The 17,444-nt window shown below is 42.3% G+C and overlaps 1 protein-coding gene across 2 annotated transcripts in view; it reads right to left on the bottom strand.

Annotated features, from left to right (window-relative positions):
• The window catches only part of txnrd3 (thioredoxin reductase 3), a 46,299-nt gene extending 32,668 nt beyond the window's left edge, over positions 1-13,631 (bottom strand). Inside the window, exons 1-3 of one of the 2 annotated variants that reach the window (XM_034167418.1) lie at positions 13,297-13,631; positions 8,020-8,080; positions 5,193-5,302 (exon numbers count right to left, since the gene is read on the bottom strand). In XM_034167418.1, coding sequence (XP_034023309.1) covers positions 5,193-5,302; positions 8,020-8,080; positions 13,297-13,413 — 288 coding nt within the window. In that variant the 5' untranslated portion in view covers positions 13,414-13,631. The remainder of the gene's footprint in view (positions 1-5,192; positions 5,303-8,019; positions 8,081-13,296) is intronic. The other variant, XM_034167417.1, reaches the window with a different exon arrangement.
• Between the last annotated feature and the right edge of the window lie 3,813 nt (positions 13,632-17,444).

Below are 17,444 nucleotides of genomic sequence, written 5' to 3'. Positions count from 1 at the left end.
TGACCCACGTTTTGATCTATCACGTATCCACTATGAAGGTGCCACTATGTGCCTCTGTACCCCGCATGTGCCGCATAGCAGCCTCTAGTGAGCCACGACCAACCTGTCATTACAGCCTCGAATGGCTCGCATCAGCCACACTAATCCACGTAGTGCCATGATCGCGTCATAACGCCATGTTGGCGCACGTTTAGGTATGAGTTTGGTCCAAACCTCCAGCCCTCCCACACCTGGTCTCTTCAAAGTGTGGGTTTTCAATTCACAGTAGCATTTAAAGGTCCCTTTTTTTTTTTTTTTTTTTTTTTTAAACGCAGTCCAAAAATAGACACTCCAGCACAGTTCCGCAGTTGTGCGCCAGGCTGCTGTCCACCTGTAATGCACCAGACCAGCTAGACCCGAACCACGGGTTCTTGGAGAGCCGCCTCTGTGCTCCTTGCTGGCTCCGTAGCTCTGGATTTTCTTCTGCGCTTTAAACACACAAAACTGTTTGTCCGTTTATTTCTGCAAAAATCGCTCTTGCGTGCGGTGCCGTTCTGCATACAGAATGAGGTGGCCGTTTTATTATACACACACACATACATACATACACTGGCAATAATTATGGAATCATCGGCCTCGGAGGATGTTCATTCAGTCGTTTAATTTTGTAGAAAAAAAAAAGCAGATCAGACATGACACAAAACTAAAGTCATTTCAAATGGCAACTTTCTGGCTTTAAGAAACACTAAGAAATCAGGAAAAAAAAAAATTGTGGCAGTCAGTAACGGTTACTTTTTTTAGACCAAGCAGAGGGAAAAAAAAAAAAAAAAATATGGACTCACTCAATTCTGAGGAATAAATTATGGAATCACCCTGTAAATTTTCTTCCCCAAAACTAACACCTGCATCAAATCACATCTGCTCGTTAGTCTGCATCTAAAAAGGAGTGATCACACCTTGGAGAGCTGTTGCACCAAGTGGACTGGAAGGTTGTTAAAGGCAAACATACTGGTAGACCAAGGAAGACAAAGCATCAAGACAGAACACTTAAAGCAATGTCTCAAAAATCGAAAATGCACAACAAAACAAATGAGGAACGAATGGGAGGAAACTGGAGTCAATGTCTGTGACCGAACTGTAAGAAACCACCTAAAGGAAATGGGATTTAGATACAGAAAAGCTAGACGAAAGCCATCATTAAATCCTAAACAGAAAAAAAAACAAAGTTACAATGGGCTAAAGAAAAGCAATCGTGGACTGTGGATGACTGGATGAAAATCATATTTAGTGATGAATCTCGAATCTGCATTGGGCAAGGTGATGATGCTGGAACTTTTGTTTGGTGCCGTTCCAATGAGATTTATAAAGATGACTGCCTGAAGAGAACATGTAAATTTCCACAGTCGATGATATGGGGCTGCATGTCAGGTAAAGGCACTGGGCAGATGGCTGTCATTACATCATCAATAAATGGATAAGTTTACGTTGATATTTTGGACACTTTTCGTATCCCATCAATTGAAAGGATGTTTGGGGATGATGAAATCATTTTTCAAGATGATAATGCATCTTGGCATAGAGCAAAAACTGAAAACATTCCTTGCAAAAAGACACATAGGGTCAATGTCATGGCCTGCAAATAGTCCAGATCTTAATCCAATTGAAAATCTTTGGTGGAAGTTGAAGAAAATGGTCCATGACAAGGCTCCAACCTGCAAAGCTCATCTGGCAACAGCAATCAGAGAAAGTTGGACCCAGATTGATGAAGAGTACTGTTTGTCACTCATTAAGTCCATGCCTCAGAGAATGCAAGCTGTTATAAAAGCCACAGGTGGTGCAACAAAATACTAGTGATGTGTTATGATTCCATAATTTTTTCCTCAGAATTGAGTGATTCCATATTTTTTTCCCCTCTGCTTGGGCTAAAAAAAGTAACTGTTACTGACTGCCACAATTTTTCTTCTTGATTTCTTAGTGTTTCTTAAAGCCAGAAAGTTGCCATTTGAAATTACTTTAGTTTTGTGTCATGTCTGTGATCTGCTTTTTTTCTACAAAATTAAACAACTGAATGAACATCCTCCAAGGCCGGTGATTCCATAATTTTTGCCAGGGGTTGTGTGTGTGTGTGTGTGTATGTATATATATATATATATATATATATTTTTTTTTTCTTCCGCAGCTTACAAGTTATCATGATACAACTTAACTTTGTGTTATGTCTTCAAAATCGGTCTTTTGCGCGCTCTCCACCTGTGTTGCCGCACAACTCCTGCTCTTAGCTGCTCCACTGGAGTTATCTTCCATGGCTTTAAACACACATCCACTTTCATGCAGTCACCCAAATTTTAACTTTGTTTTCATCCAATATTGAATGAAACATCACTCTTGTGAGCTGGCGTTCTGACTAAATGCTTGTTTGAAGCGTGATGAGTCACTGCGTCAGTGCACACACAGCAGAGCTCATGTGATCCATTAACAAGATATTAAATCAACATACAGACATGCTTTTACAGCTAGGAATTGTTTTATCAAGCTATAAAAAAAAAACATTAAAAATAATTACCTTAAGCTGTTCAAAATACATTCCACATGGAGCAGGAAAGAGGAAAAAAAGTGTCCAGATGAAATAGTCCTCTGATTCTAGAAGGTGTTTTCAGCATCCAAGGTTTGGCAGAAAATGATTAATCCACTACAAAATAATTATTTTATATAGAGTCCAGCGCACAGAGCAGGTGGAATTGTGTGCGCAAGAGGAGAGCTGTTCCAAAAATAGCCTCTCAGGTCCTGCGAAGGTGCCAGGTGTACGGATAATGGACTTTTTGCAGACTCCACCACGCAAATGCCTCTAAGCCGTCGCAGTAACTCGAACACAAACTGCGCCACGCTGTTGTTGCTAAATTTTGAACATCTTGAAATTAGCGCCACGCTCAGAGGAGCCTCAACTGAAGATAATGCCTCTAAGAGCCACTCTGAGCCACTATAGCTCACGAAAAAATTAAAAAAAAAAAAAACAGGGTGCGTGGCTCCTTCATTATTCGGTGGGACCGTGGCTTAAGGAGTGGTTTCTGTCTGACCACTCCACTACACAGGCCTAACTGGTGGATTGCTGCAAAGATGGTTGTCCTTCTGGTAGGTTCTCCTCTCTCCACAGAGGAATGCTGGAACTCTGACAGAGTGATCATTGGATTCTTGGTCACCTCCCTGACTAAGGCCCTTCTCCCCCGATCGCTCAGTTTAGACAGGCGGTCAGCTCTAGGAAGAGTCCTGGTGGATCCAAACTTCTTCCATTTACGGATGATGGAGGCCACTGTGGTAACTGGGATCTTCAAAGCAGCAGAAATGTTTGTGCCCTTCTCCAGATTTGCGCCTAGAGACAATCCTGTCTTTGAGGTCTTCACACAATTCCTTTGACATCCAGTCAATTGTGGGATCTTATACGAGGTCTGTTAGAAAAGTATTGTACCTTTTTATTTTTTTTCAAAAACTATATGGATTTGATTCATATGCTTTTACATCAGCCAAGCTTGAACCTTCGTGCGCATGCGTGAGTTTTTCCACGCCTGTCGGTTGCGTCATTCACCTGTGGGCAGGCTTTGAGTGAGCACTGGTCCACCCCTCTCGTCGTTTCATTGCGAGGAAATGGCGGAATGATTTGGGCTTTTTTTCCCCCATCAGAATTTTTTCAGAAACTGTTAGAGACAGGCAGCTGGAAACCATTCAAAAAAATTTATCTGGCTTTCGGTGAAAATTTTACGGGCTTCACAGAGAATAAGGAGTGTTACTACAGCTTTAAGGACGGCCCACAATGGCGCACGGCGCGCCTCCATCGAGAGGCAGAAACCACCCCATAATTTCTAAACGGATGGCTGTGTGGAGCCGGGACCGTCGTGTGCAATTTCTCTGGTTATCACAAGAGCTGGACATCAGCCATTTTCCGGCAGATTTCACTTTTGACAAGAGATTTTGTCATGGAAAGCCGCGCGGAGGCTTCGCGCGTCACGACCGATTCGCTGATGAAGCGAGACAAAGGAACACCTCCGTTTCGGAGTGCCAGAGGACAAGCCCAGCTCTCCACAATTTCTCTTATACTCACTCGACTGGTAAGCACTGAAAGCCGAGATAGGCATGTCCCAACTTGTCCTCTAACACTCCGAAACGGAGGTGTTCCTTTGTCTCGCTTCATCAGCGAATCGGTCATGACGCACGAAGCCTCCGCGCGGCTTTCCATGACAAAATCTTGTTAAAAGTGAAATCTGCCGGAAAATGGCTGATTTCCAGCTCTTGTGATAACCAGAGAAATTGCACACAACGGTCCCGGCTCCACATAGCCATCCATTTAGAAATGGTGGTTTCTGCCTCTCGATGGCGGCTCGGAGCGCGGCGTGCGCCATTGTGGGCCGTCCTTAAAGCTGTAGTAACACTCATTCTCTGTGAAGCCCGTAAAAAAATTTTCCACTGAAAGCCAGATAAATTTTTCGAATGGTTTCCAGCTGCCTGTCTGTAACAGTTTCTGAAAAAATTCTGATGGAAAAAAAGCCCAAATCATGCCGCCATTTCCTCGCAATGAAACAACGATGAGAGGGTTGGACCAGTGCTCACTCGAAGCCTGCCCACAGGCGAATGACGCAACCGACAGGCGTGGAAAAACTCGCATGCGCATGAAGGTTCAAGCTTGGCTGACGTCAAAACATATGAATCAAATCCATAGTTTTTGAAAAAATAAAAAGGTCCGTTACTTTTCTAACAGACCTCGTATGTAGATAGGTGTGTGCCTTTTTAAAATGATGTCCAATCAACTGAATTTACCCCAGGTGGACTCCAGTTAAGCTGTAGAAACATCAAGAATTATCAGAGGAAACAGGATGCACCTGAGCTCAATTTTGAGCTTCATGGCAAAGACTGAATAGTTATGTACATGTGATTTGTTAGGTTTTTACAGTTAATAAATTTGCAAAAATCTCTAAATAAAAAATAAAGAATTACTTAGTCATTATGGGGTATCGTGTGTAGAATTTTGAAGGGGGGGGAGAAAGAATTTCATCCATTTTGGAATAAGGCTGAAACATAACAGTGGAAAACATGCCACGCGATGAATACTTTCTGGATGCACTGTACTATATATACACACACACACACACACACACACACACACACACACCTTTTCACCTACCACATATAACAAGTCATTCTGTTCCTCAGCGCTGGCTCCCTACCTGCATCGTTTTGTCACAGCCACCGAGATGTTTCTTGTTGATGAAGACGTTGGGAACACTTCTCTGTCCACTCATCTCCTGCAGTAGATCCTGGTAGTTAGCTCCATCCTCTGGACGGAAGGATTTTGGTTGAAAAGAACATCAAAGCAAGACAATATGGTTTTGGTTAATAGGACTAAACTATTTTCTTTCAGCCTCTCCTGTATTTATTCTGGGTCACTACAACAGATCTGCATACTGACCAGTGGACCAGTTTGTATCCACCAGGACGTTTCATACCAAATGCCCTTCCTCTTCCTCTGACTCTAACAGTACTTGCTTGTGCCACAGTACAGCCCCTGCAAAGGATTTACTTTGAGGGGTGAACCCACCTACTATGACAGGCCATGTGACACACCCAGACAAAGCCTTTTCCACAACACACCCAGTCACATTTGTCTCGTAGCCCTGTGACTTAATTAGGTGGAAGTGTGTTAGTTTAATAATAATAATAAAAAAAGTTTATGACAGAGCACTGCGGTGCCCAAAAGAAAGGGCTTCATTTTTCTTTTTTAAATCATAAGGTTTCTCATTTGCCCCCAGTAAAAATGCCAGAAATAGAATTGCTCATTTTGGGTGTGCGCATGCACACACTAGTCTGGACCATGCCATATTGCATTATGAATGCAAAATCTGATATGTTAACTAGTGTTTGCAACCTGGACCATGCCTGTGTGCCAGACCAATAAAATCCATTTTTTTGTCTAGTGCTTCCTTGGAAGGGGGTTTTCCCCCCATAAACAAAATCCATCTGACTCCTGTGTGAGCACAAACATGAAGTTACACAGATGTCACAGACACGACTGCTCAGCTGAACAATATACAAATAATGAATGTTTATGGGTTCAATGGTGGGGACATTTCATGAGGTGAAAGATGGAATGCTCAAACATCATGATGTAAAATAAATAAATAACCATGGAAAACAGAGGGAACACCCTAAATTTGAAAATCTGCATGATGGTGCAGTGCCATTGCTGCATTTCCAAAGCCCTGATGATGGTCATGATACTTGGCAAATAAGCTATTTAGATTCTCTCAGGCCTTTATGAAGCAGACAGCTGAACCTTTTACATGCTGACAGGGTGATGATTTAAAAAAAAAAAAAAAAACCCAAAAACAAACAGACTCTCTTTGGTGGTGCAGACAAGCACCACATCATGTAGCCGTTTTGTGTTTTTACACTCAAGTTAAAAACCATGTTTGGGTGGAGCCAGAACTTGTCACTACACTTTCATCTTCTGTGGTGCATTGCACCAAGTCCAAAAATGAGTGGTGTTTCCTATTTCATCACAGAGTGCAGAGCACCTGCAGCTGCACTGTGTCCCCCAGACAGCCTAAAACAATGACAGAGTGGCTCTAGCAAAGCCGTATGCCCAATGTACTGAAATTAAAGAGGACATTTCTGGATTAAAAATTACTCCAGTGTAACTAGAAATACAGGTTTACGGAAGGGTGTTAAAAAAGTGCTTGTTCAAAGCGGCCTGCACCCACATTCCAAAGCCCGCAATTAACATTTATAAATATAATTTAGTGCTAAAATGCCCTCGGCTGTATGAGCATTGTCTTCTTTATACTTTGCAGTCATTTAATTAAGATCCTATTGTCTTACGTACAATAAAGCCCCTCTATCAATCATTTTAACAGCGACTGCAGGAGGACGTGCGCATGTGTGTACCTGAGCTTTTGACAAGAGCAAAAGTTAGCGAGATGTCTTCCAAATCATTTTAGAGGTGTTAACAGGTTCCAAAATCAGTTTCCAGTTTTAGAAGTGTTTATTTCTCACTAGCTTCTACATTAGATATGATAAAGGTGTTTAAAGTTAGTCAAAAATGGAGAGAAGTTAGCGATATCACCACGATAACGTCTGCAAGATCATACCATAAAAATAGGAACAGAATGTGACTTTTTAGCTTCTTAAAATAGGTCAAGGTTAGCCATCTTTGAACTTGTCCAAGGTCTGTGTCCCAAGAATGTTCCCTGTGAATTTGAAGACTCTGGCAGTAATAGGACTTGGCTTAGGCTGAGCACAGACAGATGGACAGACAGATGAAAAGCCTTCGCAATACCCAATCACCATATTTAATAACTGAGTAAAACTCAGTTGACATTTGTGAATGGATTTAGAATAGTTGACATCACAATGCGTCTAAGAATTACATTTTTTTTCCCCCCACCGCTAAAAACTCTTCCCTTCTCAACAAGGAGCTTGCATGACTGTTTACATTATCTACAATAAATTAAGCCTTAAGCCCCTTTCACACCGGACCTGCGTAGAGTTGCATTGTGCTGCGTATCCATTATGCACGAATGGCTGCGTATGTTGCGCACATGGGGAGCTTTGTCCCACCCCCTCTTCTGTGGTTTTGAAGCTTCACTGCGAGCAAAGTTCAGCAGAGCCCAGAAGGGATGAACAAAATGTACCAATGCAGGTATGTACTGATTAAAAAAAGATTTTTCGTCATACTGGCATAGGGTAGCGTACAACTGTGGAGGCTTGACGTACATTCATGCAGTGCTACACAGACTTTCACACAGTAGTGAAGTGTTGCATAGTGCACTGAATGCTGTATTTTCGCCAAATGGCCATGAAAAAAAATTTAACATGTTTAATTTTTGCATTCATTTCGCGGACTCCTTTGCGTCCCTCAGTGTATTGCCACGTAGGGCTGCATAAGCTCGGTGGGTGTAGTCTGTACGCCGCATTATGCAACTCTACGTTGGCCCAGTGAGAAAGGAGCTTTAGCAGCTAGCATGATGTCAACACAGCCAATGACCATTATCTTACCGATGAGATCCAACTCCACCACTTTGCAGTCCACTTTCAGCTCTGTGAATAACTTCTTTACCTAGAAAGAGACAAGTTTGATAACTAAGATTTCACAGTATGCATCCTCAACAAACTGAAAAACAGGTCTATAAACCCTGAGACAGCAGGGATGGGCATCATTTGTTTTTGTTTCTTTTTTTGCATTAATGGCACCTGAACAATTGTTTTTATTATACAGAATCCTTTTGAAGAGGGGGGTCAATACACTGCATTTCACTTGTAAAGAGACGATCTTTCACAACAACAATAATAAATGAAACATACCACCTTTGTGCCAGTCTCTCACTTTAGAAATCATTTCCAGACTTCATTAGCATTAACACACACACACACAAAATAACCTGCTTTCAAAGTGTGAGTATTTTAAGCAGAGACTGAACAATACGGCGCTCTGAAAATTAGAAATGGCTCATCACAGCAGTCAGACCACCACTCGAGCACTTAAACTGAAGCCTCTGTGGGGTTTCTTAAAACAGAAGCAGTACAGTGCCATCCTGTTTACTTTTTGTTCCCAAATTTGCTGCTGCTGTTAAAATGTTACACCGCTTACAGTGATTCATATTTCAGTGTGGCCCACGTCAGTGGCATTTATTTTTAAAAGCATGATCTGTGCATGTGAGTTTAATGCCGCTCACAGCAGGCCAAAATGTAAATTAGCCAAATACAAAAGTTGACGTTTTATACAAATTGGTTTAAGATTTCACAGATGGAATAGCTGCCAAATAGTGACGCTGCCTACAATTATGTTAAATCTGCACAGAATGAAGTTGACAACCCAACGCAAACGAGAAAATGTAGCCCAATTCAAGAATGTCTATGGGGGGGGGGGGGAATTCTGTCAGTTGCGTGAAGAGAAATAAAAAGCTCTCTACAGCACTTGATTAAAGCTACTGTATGCAAGTTTAATACAGCAGCAAATCCAACGTCGTTTTAAACTTTTTAAAATTGCTGTATTCATTTCTAAAAAAGGCACACGTCTAAAGGAGTAGAGGTAACAAGTTAGTTAATGTCACTACAAGGGCACAAAATGCAAGTAAACTGCTTCTTTAAGCCACTGAACAATCGTGTGAGGTGAATGTACAAGGTAATTTAAACTCCTTTGATAGTACATTTATAAGGGCCCCTTCACACATAGCGCGAATTTGGTTGAAGTCTGCATGAAGCAGAATTCGTAGCTTCCTCCAACGCCTTGTACACCTGTTGCTACAACTATTTGCGCACACCAGCGGCTGAAAGAGAGCGTGCGCTGCGCGAGCCCATCGAACCCTCTCGCAGCAGGTGTCGGCCAAATTCCAGGTGACACGCACAAACATCCAACACCTCTCGTTTGGCACTTAGAAAATGTGTGGTCATTCTCACAAGCATCACGAAAACAGTCAATCACAGGCCGCCCCAGGTGACAATGGACCGTCAGATCATAACACGCAGGGGGCAATCTGACTGTCATGTCACCCACGTGACCTCTGTTCCATGTGGACACACGTGTGGGGCCGGCTGGATGCACAAGACCAGTAGATGTGGACTTAACAGCACACCGCTTCATTAATGTCATTTCATGACTGTACGCTTGTGACCATGAGTCATCTACAGAGGAATAGACAGTTCATACTGGATAAGGTTTTTTTTTTGTTTGATTTTTTGTTTTAAAATGGTGTGTGGTTTAATTAATTTTTTTTATTTAAATACATCCATCTCATTGATTTCTGGCATTGTCCCGCACCATTTACAGGCCAACGATGGTGGCGCAGTGGTAAGGTTTTGGCCTGGCAATCAAAGTGCAGGTTCGAATCCCATGGGTGGCATGTATCCCCCCCCCCCCCCCCACACACAGCAGCGGCACGATGTGGTTACACATGCTACAGTTGCTCATACAGTGTTCGTGCACAAGTGTGCATGAAATCTTCGCATCAGGATCGTACACGCCTGCCCGTCGGTGCAATGTTTTTGTGGTTCGCTAAGTCGAACTGTTTTGCACTGTTTCACCGTAATTTGACCAAATTTGCACTACGTGTGAAGGGGCCCTAAAATAAGCTCACCATTCATTTTCTTCATCTTGTCAGAAGAGCTGTCCTTGTATTTCCATATTAAGGATTCTTTCATCCTTCGTCTTTCCTTCTCTCTTATTCTAGTGGATCTGAAGTCTCAGATTTACACCGCACCACAACATCTGGTGAGAAGTGGGCCTAATAAGCCTGTACTGTGGCAGGGGCAGCAGTTGCCCCATCACCTCTCCCCCTCCAAGTGGCTGGAGGCATGGACCGGCGGGCCCACCTTAGAGGTGGCATCTCCCTCTGGAGTTCTGACAAAGGGACCACCAGGTTCACCTCCGACTATCCTTCTCCAGATTGCTCAGTTTAGATGGGCGGCCAGCTAAGAAGAGTCTGGTGGATCCAAACTTCTATTTACAGATGATGGAGGCCACTGTGTGCAATGGGACCTTCAAAGCAGCAGAAATGTTTCTACACCCTTCCCCAGATTTGTGCCTCAAGACAATCCTGTCTTAGAGGTTTACAGCAGTTACTCAGGTTCCCTTTGACTTCATGCCTGGTTTGTGCTCTGACATGCACCGTCAGCTGTGGAACCGTATACGTAGACAGGTGTGTATGCCGTCAGATCAGCACCAAAACCACACTTGTGTAAAAAAAAAAACATTCACGTGCAGATATTCACTATGCGTGAGGACCAGCCCCCCCCCTCCCCCCCGAAATTGATTTCTGCTTGCACACAGAGAATTCCTGCTCTCTCGCTTCAAATTTATGATACTATGGGGGAGGGAACCAGGTCGGCACTGGCTCTGCTGTGATAGGTCATCTCTGGAGTGTGACGTTTGATTGACAGCCCCCCTTTCTAATGCAGAAGTCAGTCGCCGATAACGGCGTTAAGAGATGATCACCCCGTCTCCTCTTAAAACTTCATTCCAGTCATCTATCTCAGCAACAGATCTCTGAAGCTTCTGTGCAACAATCATTTCCACATAAAAAAAAAAAAAGACATTCTGTGGTTTTGAACTCATTTTATTCAGTAAAACTTTTTAGTATGATTATTGCTAATACGCGAATGTCGCTGTTTAACAGTCTTAACAGTTGCTTAAGTATTTGGACAATGACCTACCTTCTCTGCTTTAAGTTTTGCCTACTCTAAATGTTTAGCTTTAATTCAAGGAGCTGAACAAAAATATGGAACATTAAACAGTAAAGTCTTCAGTTTTGATTTTGAAGGTCATAAGAGCTACAGTGAAGCAAATATTTTGATCCACTGTCAATTTTCCAACTTTTGCCACCTACAAAGAATGGAGAGGTCTGCAATTTTTATCGAAGGTACACTTCAACTGTGAGAGACAATCTAAAAAACAAAAATCACATGGTATGAATTTTAAATAATTTGCATTTTATTTCATGAAATAAATATTTGATACAATAGAAAAACAGACCTTAATATTTGGTACAGAAACCTTTGTTTTCAATTACAGAGGTCAGACATTTCCTGTAGTTCTTGACGAAGTTTTCACCCACTGCAGCAGGGATTTTTTTTCCATGCCTCCCTACAGACCTTCTCTAGATCTTTCAGCTATCTCCAAAGATTTTCTATTGAGTTCAGGTCTGGAGACTGGCCAGGCCACTCCAGGACCTTGAAATGCTTCTTACGGAGCCTCTCCTTAGTTGCCCTGGCTGTGCGTTGTGGGTCACTGTCACGTTGGAAAAACCAGCCACGACCCATCTTCAATGCTCTTACTGAGGTAAGGTGGTCGTTTGCCAAGTACTCAATACATGACCCTATCCATCCTCCCTTCAATACATTGCAGTCGTCCTGTCCCTTTTGCAGAAAAGCACCCCAAAAGTATGTTTCCACCCCCCATGCTAAATTCACGGTTGGGACGGTGTTCTTGGGGTTGTTCTCATCTCCCAAAACAGCGAGTGGAGTTGACCACATGACCTTCTCCCATGGCATATCTGGATCATCCAGATGGTGACTGGTAAACTTCAAATGGGCCTGGACATGTGCTGGTTTGAGCAGGGGGACCTTGTGTGCCCTGCAGGATGTTAAGCCATGACAGCGTAGTGTGTTACTAATGTAATATTTGTGACTGTGGTCCCAGCTCTCTCCAGTTCACTGACCAGGTCCTCCCGTGTAGTTCTGTGCGTTCTTGTAATTGTCCTTACCCCACAAGGTGAGATCTTGCATGGAGTCCCAGACTGAGAAAGATTGACAGTCATCTTGTGTTTATTCCATTTTCTAGTAATTATGCCAACAGTTGTTGCCTTCTCACCAAGCTGCTTGCATATTGTCCTGTAGTCCATCCCAGCCTTGTGCGGATCTAGTTTTGTCCCTGGTGTCCTTAGACAGCTCTTTGGTCTTGGGCGTGGTGGATAGGTTAGAGTGAGATTGATTTAGTGTGTGGACAGGTGTGTTTTCTTTGTTTTTAAACAGGTAATGAGTTCAACAAGGTGTAATTAATACAAGAGTGCAGAATAGGAGGGCTTTTTAAAGAAAAACTAACAGGTCTGTGAGAGCCAGAATTCTTGCTGGTTGGTAGATGATCAAATACTTACGTCATGGAACAAAATGTTAACTAATTTTTTTTTTAATTATACAATGTTATTTATTTTTTGATTCTGTCTCACAGTTGTAGTGTATCTACGATAAAAATGACAGTCTCCATTCTTTGCAGGTGGGAAAACTTGCAAAATCGACAGTGGATCAAATACTTATTTGCCTCACTGTATATGAGTACTTCGGTTTTAGCCAACTGGGGAGAGAGTGGCGTCAAGAAGAAGAGTTTTAACGTGAACACACTCACCTGTCCAAGTTAACGATTGTAAAAGGTTTGTCATAGACTAATGCATGACGGGTAGAAGACTAGACGTTGATGGTTTCGTGACAGTAAGTTCCCTTGTGCGTCCAGAAATCGCGTCGATTTCAGGAATTAGACACAGCCCGTGTGTCCTTCGCGGGAGAAGTTTCGCACCGGTATGTTACAACAAATTCTGTGACCCGTCACATTTGATACCTGACTAAGTTTTTGGCTTCATTTCTTCATCAAACGATAAAATAGTTTACTGCGCTCAAACAGCAAATTGTTATCACAATTTAAAAAATAAATAAATAAAAGAGAGAGTGCCTCCAAGTATTTCAGATAAGGGCACTTTTTCTAATGTTCGTAGCAAGGCAACACATTTGGATGAATCACATTTTATAGTACAACAGTAGTTTCTCTTTGAAAAGACACGCACTTACCGTGACACAATACGGACACTGGCTTTTGCTGAAAACTATCACTTGATTGGAGTCAATAAGATGCTGTATCCGAGATCTGAGTTCATTTTTTACGGCGTCATTTTCGATGGGAGGCATGTTTTAAGGTGCCGTCTAAGTTTAGCTCGCGCCGGGCGAGCTTCAGCAGACGACTGACCTGAAAATAACAGGAAACCTCCCCGATTAAAAAAAAAAATCACAGACGCTCAGTCGGTACCGGTAGATCTACAACTGCTTCGTCTCTTTGATCCAAGACGGAGGAAAAATTAAGCACGATACACTAACCGGGAGCGCCACAGCCCTCTGCAGCTTATCCACCCAACGCGCCAAGCGTCTTCCAGCGTTTATCACTCTTCACCACTTTAGGAGCGCTCGATTTGTATCACTTTATGCACCGCATCCCCGTCGCCCATTACAAAGAAAGACGAATAACTCCGCCCACTTCCCCAATATTACATTACGAAACGTACCCAATTTAACAGGGTCGACTATTTCCATGCCGGAACCTCCAAAAGATCTACAAAGAAATAACAAGCAATCTTTAAGGAATTTTATTTTTCATACAAATATTCTATTTAAAATAAAAACGTTTGTGAACTGAATGGAAACGCAAACGAAGCGGAGAGCGTCATGTTTGGTCGTCAAGAGAAAGGAACGACAGGCACTTCTAAGACAGCTAATCCCAAGTCACTCAATGAATTCATTTTTTATTTAATAAACATGGAAATATGTATTGCATTACTGTCGGAGTACTACTGTACTTTGCAATACTATATTACTGCAGTGTGAGCTTTCGAAATTTGAATAATCTGCCGAACGATTGAATCAGCTAATAATCGGTATACTTGCGCCATCTGCTGGTGGTCTTTATATATCACATATAATAGGGCAGCGCAGTCTCGTTTGACCCCACCATGGAAATAGAGACTGGAATGGACGTCACGTGACAAGCAGCGTGCTGCAAGGCGGCCATTACTAAAGCTGGAGAGAGCACCTTGAGCCTGTTAAACTGAAGCAAAATGAGGAGAAAAAAGGCAGCTAGTGCTTCACCATCAACTGCACCAACTACAAAAACAAATTCTCCAATACTAAAATGAACTGTACAAGAGCCTTAATGTAATTATGTAAAACAAATGTCTATTTAAAGTCGTTATGTCACAATTTAATATCAATATACTGAGACTATAACTCAACGCCTAAGTTCTTTTCATTAAGCTGCATTCACATGCATACAGATATGGAAACAAAAATGTTTAAATATATTTCTGTCTATATATATACTTGCAGTATTGTTTAATATGATATTTACATGGTGGTCACAGGTGGCATTTAAGTTTTAACAGTGTGGTTGGAGGGGATGGAGGAGGTACTTTTTTACCCTGACTGAGGGTCAAAAGTCATAAATTCTGAATGGCTTTATATCTACTTGGAATAAAATGCTAGTAAAAATCATATATATGTTGTTGTCATTAAAAGACTAGCAATAATATTACAGTGGAAAAAGCAGCAAGATAAATTAGCACAATGCCAAGGCATACTTCAGATTTATATTTTAATACATAAGGATTTTTTATCCAGGCATGTATGGGTTCATTAGAGCTTTTAATCAGCTTGAATACAACTTACAAGGATTCATTTATAAAAATCCATCGAGAATTATGATAACAGGAAAAAAAAAATCACAGTAAATGAACAGAATGGCATATTTTCCCCAAATTTCCACACTTTACATAAAACATTTTTTTTGTACCCAGACATGTATGGATTCATTAGAAAGAGCAATTAACAGGCTTTAAAACAAGCCTACTTTTATTAAAATCTGTTAACCAATAACGACAATAGAGAGAGAAAAACAGCACAGTTTGTCATAATTTCCCAAAATTTCTGCATTTTACATAAAAGTTTTTTTTTTTTCACCCACACATGCATAGGTTCATTGGAAAGAGCTTTCAAATGGCTTTAAAACAAGCCTACATTTATTAAAATCTGTTAAATAAGGACGCTAGTGCAAAAAAAAAAAAAAAGGTCAGTTTATTATTGATGATCGACATATCTCCAACCTTAGTAATGGCACCTTCCTGTCCTGAGCGACACGAATAGATTGAGGCACGCACGTCCATTCCAGTCTATATTTCCATGGACCCCACACTATCATGAGCGCCACTAGCTTAGCTTATGACAAGCTAAAAGTGGACGCTCTCATTATGGCCAAACAACTTTCCACAGTTTCTGGGGATTCTGTGTTAGTACGTGCCTGCAGCCGATGTGCTTGATGAATTCCTGCGCAAAAAGTAGTTCCCATATAATTATGATATACAAGGTCTGTTAGAAAAGTATCCGACCTTTTTATTTTTTGCAAAAACCATATGGATTTGAATCACGTGATTGCATCAGCCAAACTTGAACCTTCGTGCGCATGCATGAGTTTTTTCACGCCTGTCGCTTGCGTCATTCACCTGTGAGCAGGCTTTGAGTGAGCACTGGTTCTCCCCCCTCATCAGATTTTCATTGTGAGGAAAATGTCTGAACGGCTGGAGCAGCGCTGCATCAAATTTTTCCAGAAACTGTGAGAGACAGCCAGGTGGAAACCATTCGGAAAATTCAGATGGCTTTCAGGGACGATTTTATGGGCATCACACAGATTAAGGAGTGTTACAGCCGGTTTAAAGATGGCGCACAGCGGCTGAGGGCGCGCCGCGCTTCGAGCGGCGATCGACAGGCTGAAACGACCAGATCATTTCCAAACTGAATGCTGTGTTGATCCGGGACGTCGTCTGACTACCAGAGAAATGGCAGAAAAGGTGGACATCAGCACTTTTTCGGCACATTCCACTGTTAAAGGAGATTTTGTCATGAAAACAGGAGCGGAGGAATTCGCCACGGAGCCGTTAATGGTGCGGAATGAAAGCACCTCCGTGTTGGTCTCACAGGACATGTGACATGCCCAGATCTTTGACAATTTCTCGGATACTCACTCGACTGAAAAGCCACCCAAAGCCATCTGAATCTTCCGAATGGTGGAAGAGCTGGGCATGTCCCGTGAGACTTCCAACACAGAGGTGCTTTTTGTTCTGCGCCATTACGCGACTCCGTCCTGACGCGCGAATTCCGCCGCACGTCTTTCATTACAAAATCTCCTATAACAGCATAATGTGCCAAAAAAGTGCTATATCCACCTCTCTTGCCATTTCTCTGGTAGTCAGACGACGTCCCGGATCAACACAGCCTTCACTTTGGAAATCATCTGGTCGTTTCAGCCTGTCGATGGCCGCTCGAAGCGCGGCGCGCCCTCAGCCGCTGTGGGCCATCTTTAATCTGGTTGTAATGCTCCTTAATCTGTGTGATGCCCATAAGATCTTCAGCGAAAGCCATCTGAATTTTCCGAATGGTTTCCACCTGGCTGTCTCTCAGTTTCTGAAAAAATTTTGATGCAGCAAAGCGGCAGTCGCTCGGCCATTTTCCTGACAATGAAAATCCACCGAGGGGGCCGGACCACTCCTCCCACAAAGCCTGCTCACTGGCGAATGACACAACCGACAGGTGTGAAAAAACTCACGCATGCGCACGAAGGTTCAAGCTTGGCTGATGCAAGCGCATGTGATTCAAATCCATATGGTTTTTGCAAAAAATAAAAAGGTCGGATACTTTTCTAACAGACCTCGTTTTCCTGTGAAATAATGAGTATGTCATCTAAATCAATTCTAAAATTTACCAGTAATAAAATTATAAAGAGAACTGAAGTTTTAAGAGTGGCCATAATAAATATTTAAGAAACTTAAAAGTTTATGAGCATTGTAAACACTGACACTATGGAGTTTGATGCGGAAGAGTACAGAAAGATACGATTGGAATGTTTTATTATCATTTACAGTTGGCTGTAAAGACGATGTAAAGATGATGGAGATGAAAGACTTGGGTGCTAACTTCGTGTTAAATGAGCTGCACTGAAAGATCTATCTGGGAAGAGACACATTCTGTGTGTTGTTGCTCCAATGAGAGCGGCACGCTGAGTAGTTTCGAGAAAGTAGTCCGGCGAGTGCAATCTGTGGGCGAGCTATCCCACAATGCTAAAATAGCAGAGATGTCAGTCCAGTGAGAGCGGCACTCTGAGCAGGGTGGTTTGACCCCTG

This window comes from Thalassophryne amazonica, chromosome 3 (assembly GCF_902500255.1).
Source record: "Thalassophryne amazonica chromosome 3, fThaAma1.1, whole genome shotgun sequence".
Lineage (NCBI taxonomy): Eukaryota > Metazoa > Chordata > Actinopteri > Batrachoidiformes > Batrachoididae > Thalassophryne > Thalassophryne amazonica.
Note: the sequence above shows the minus strand (reverse complement) of the source record. Positions and strands in the feature narration are given on the sequence as shown.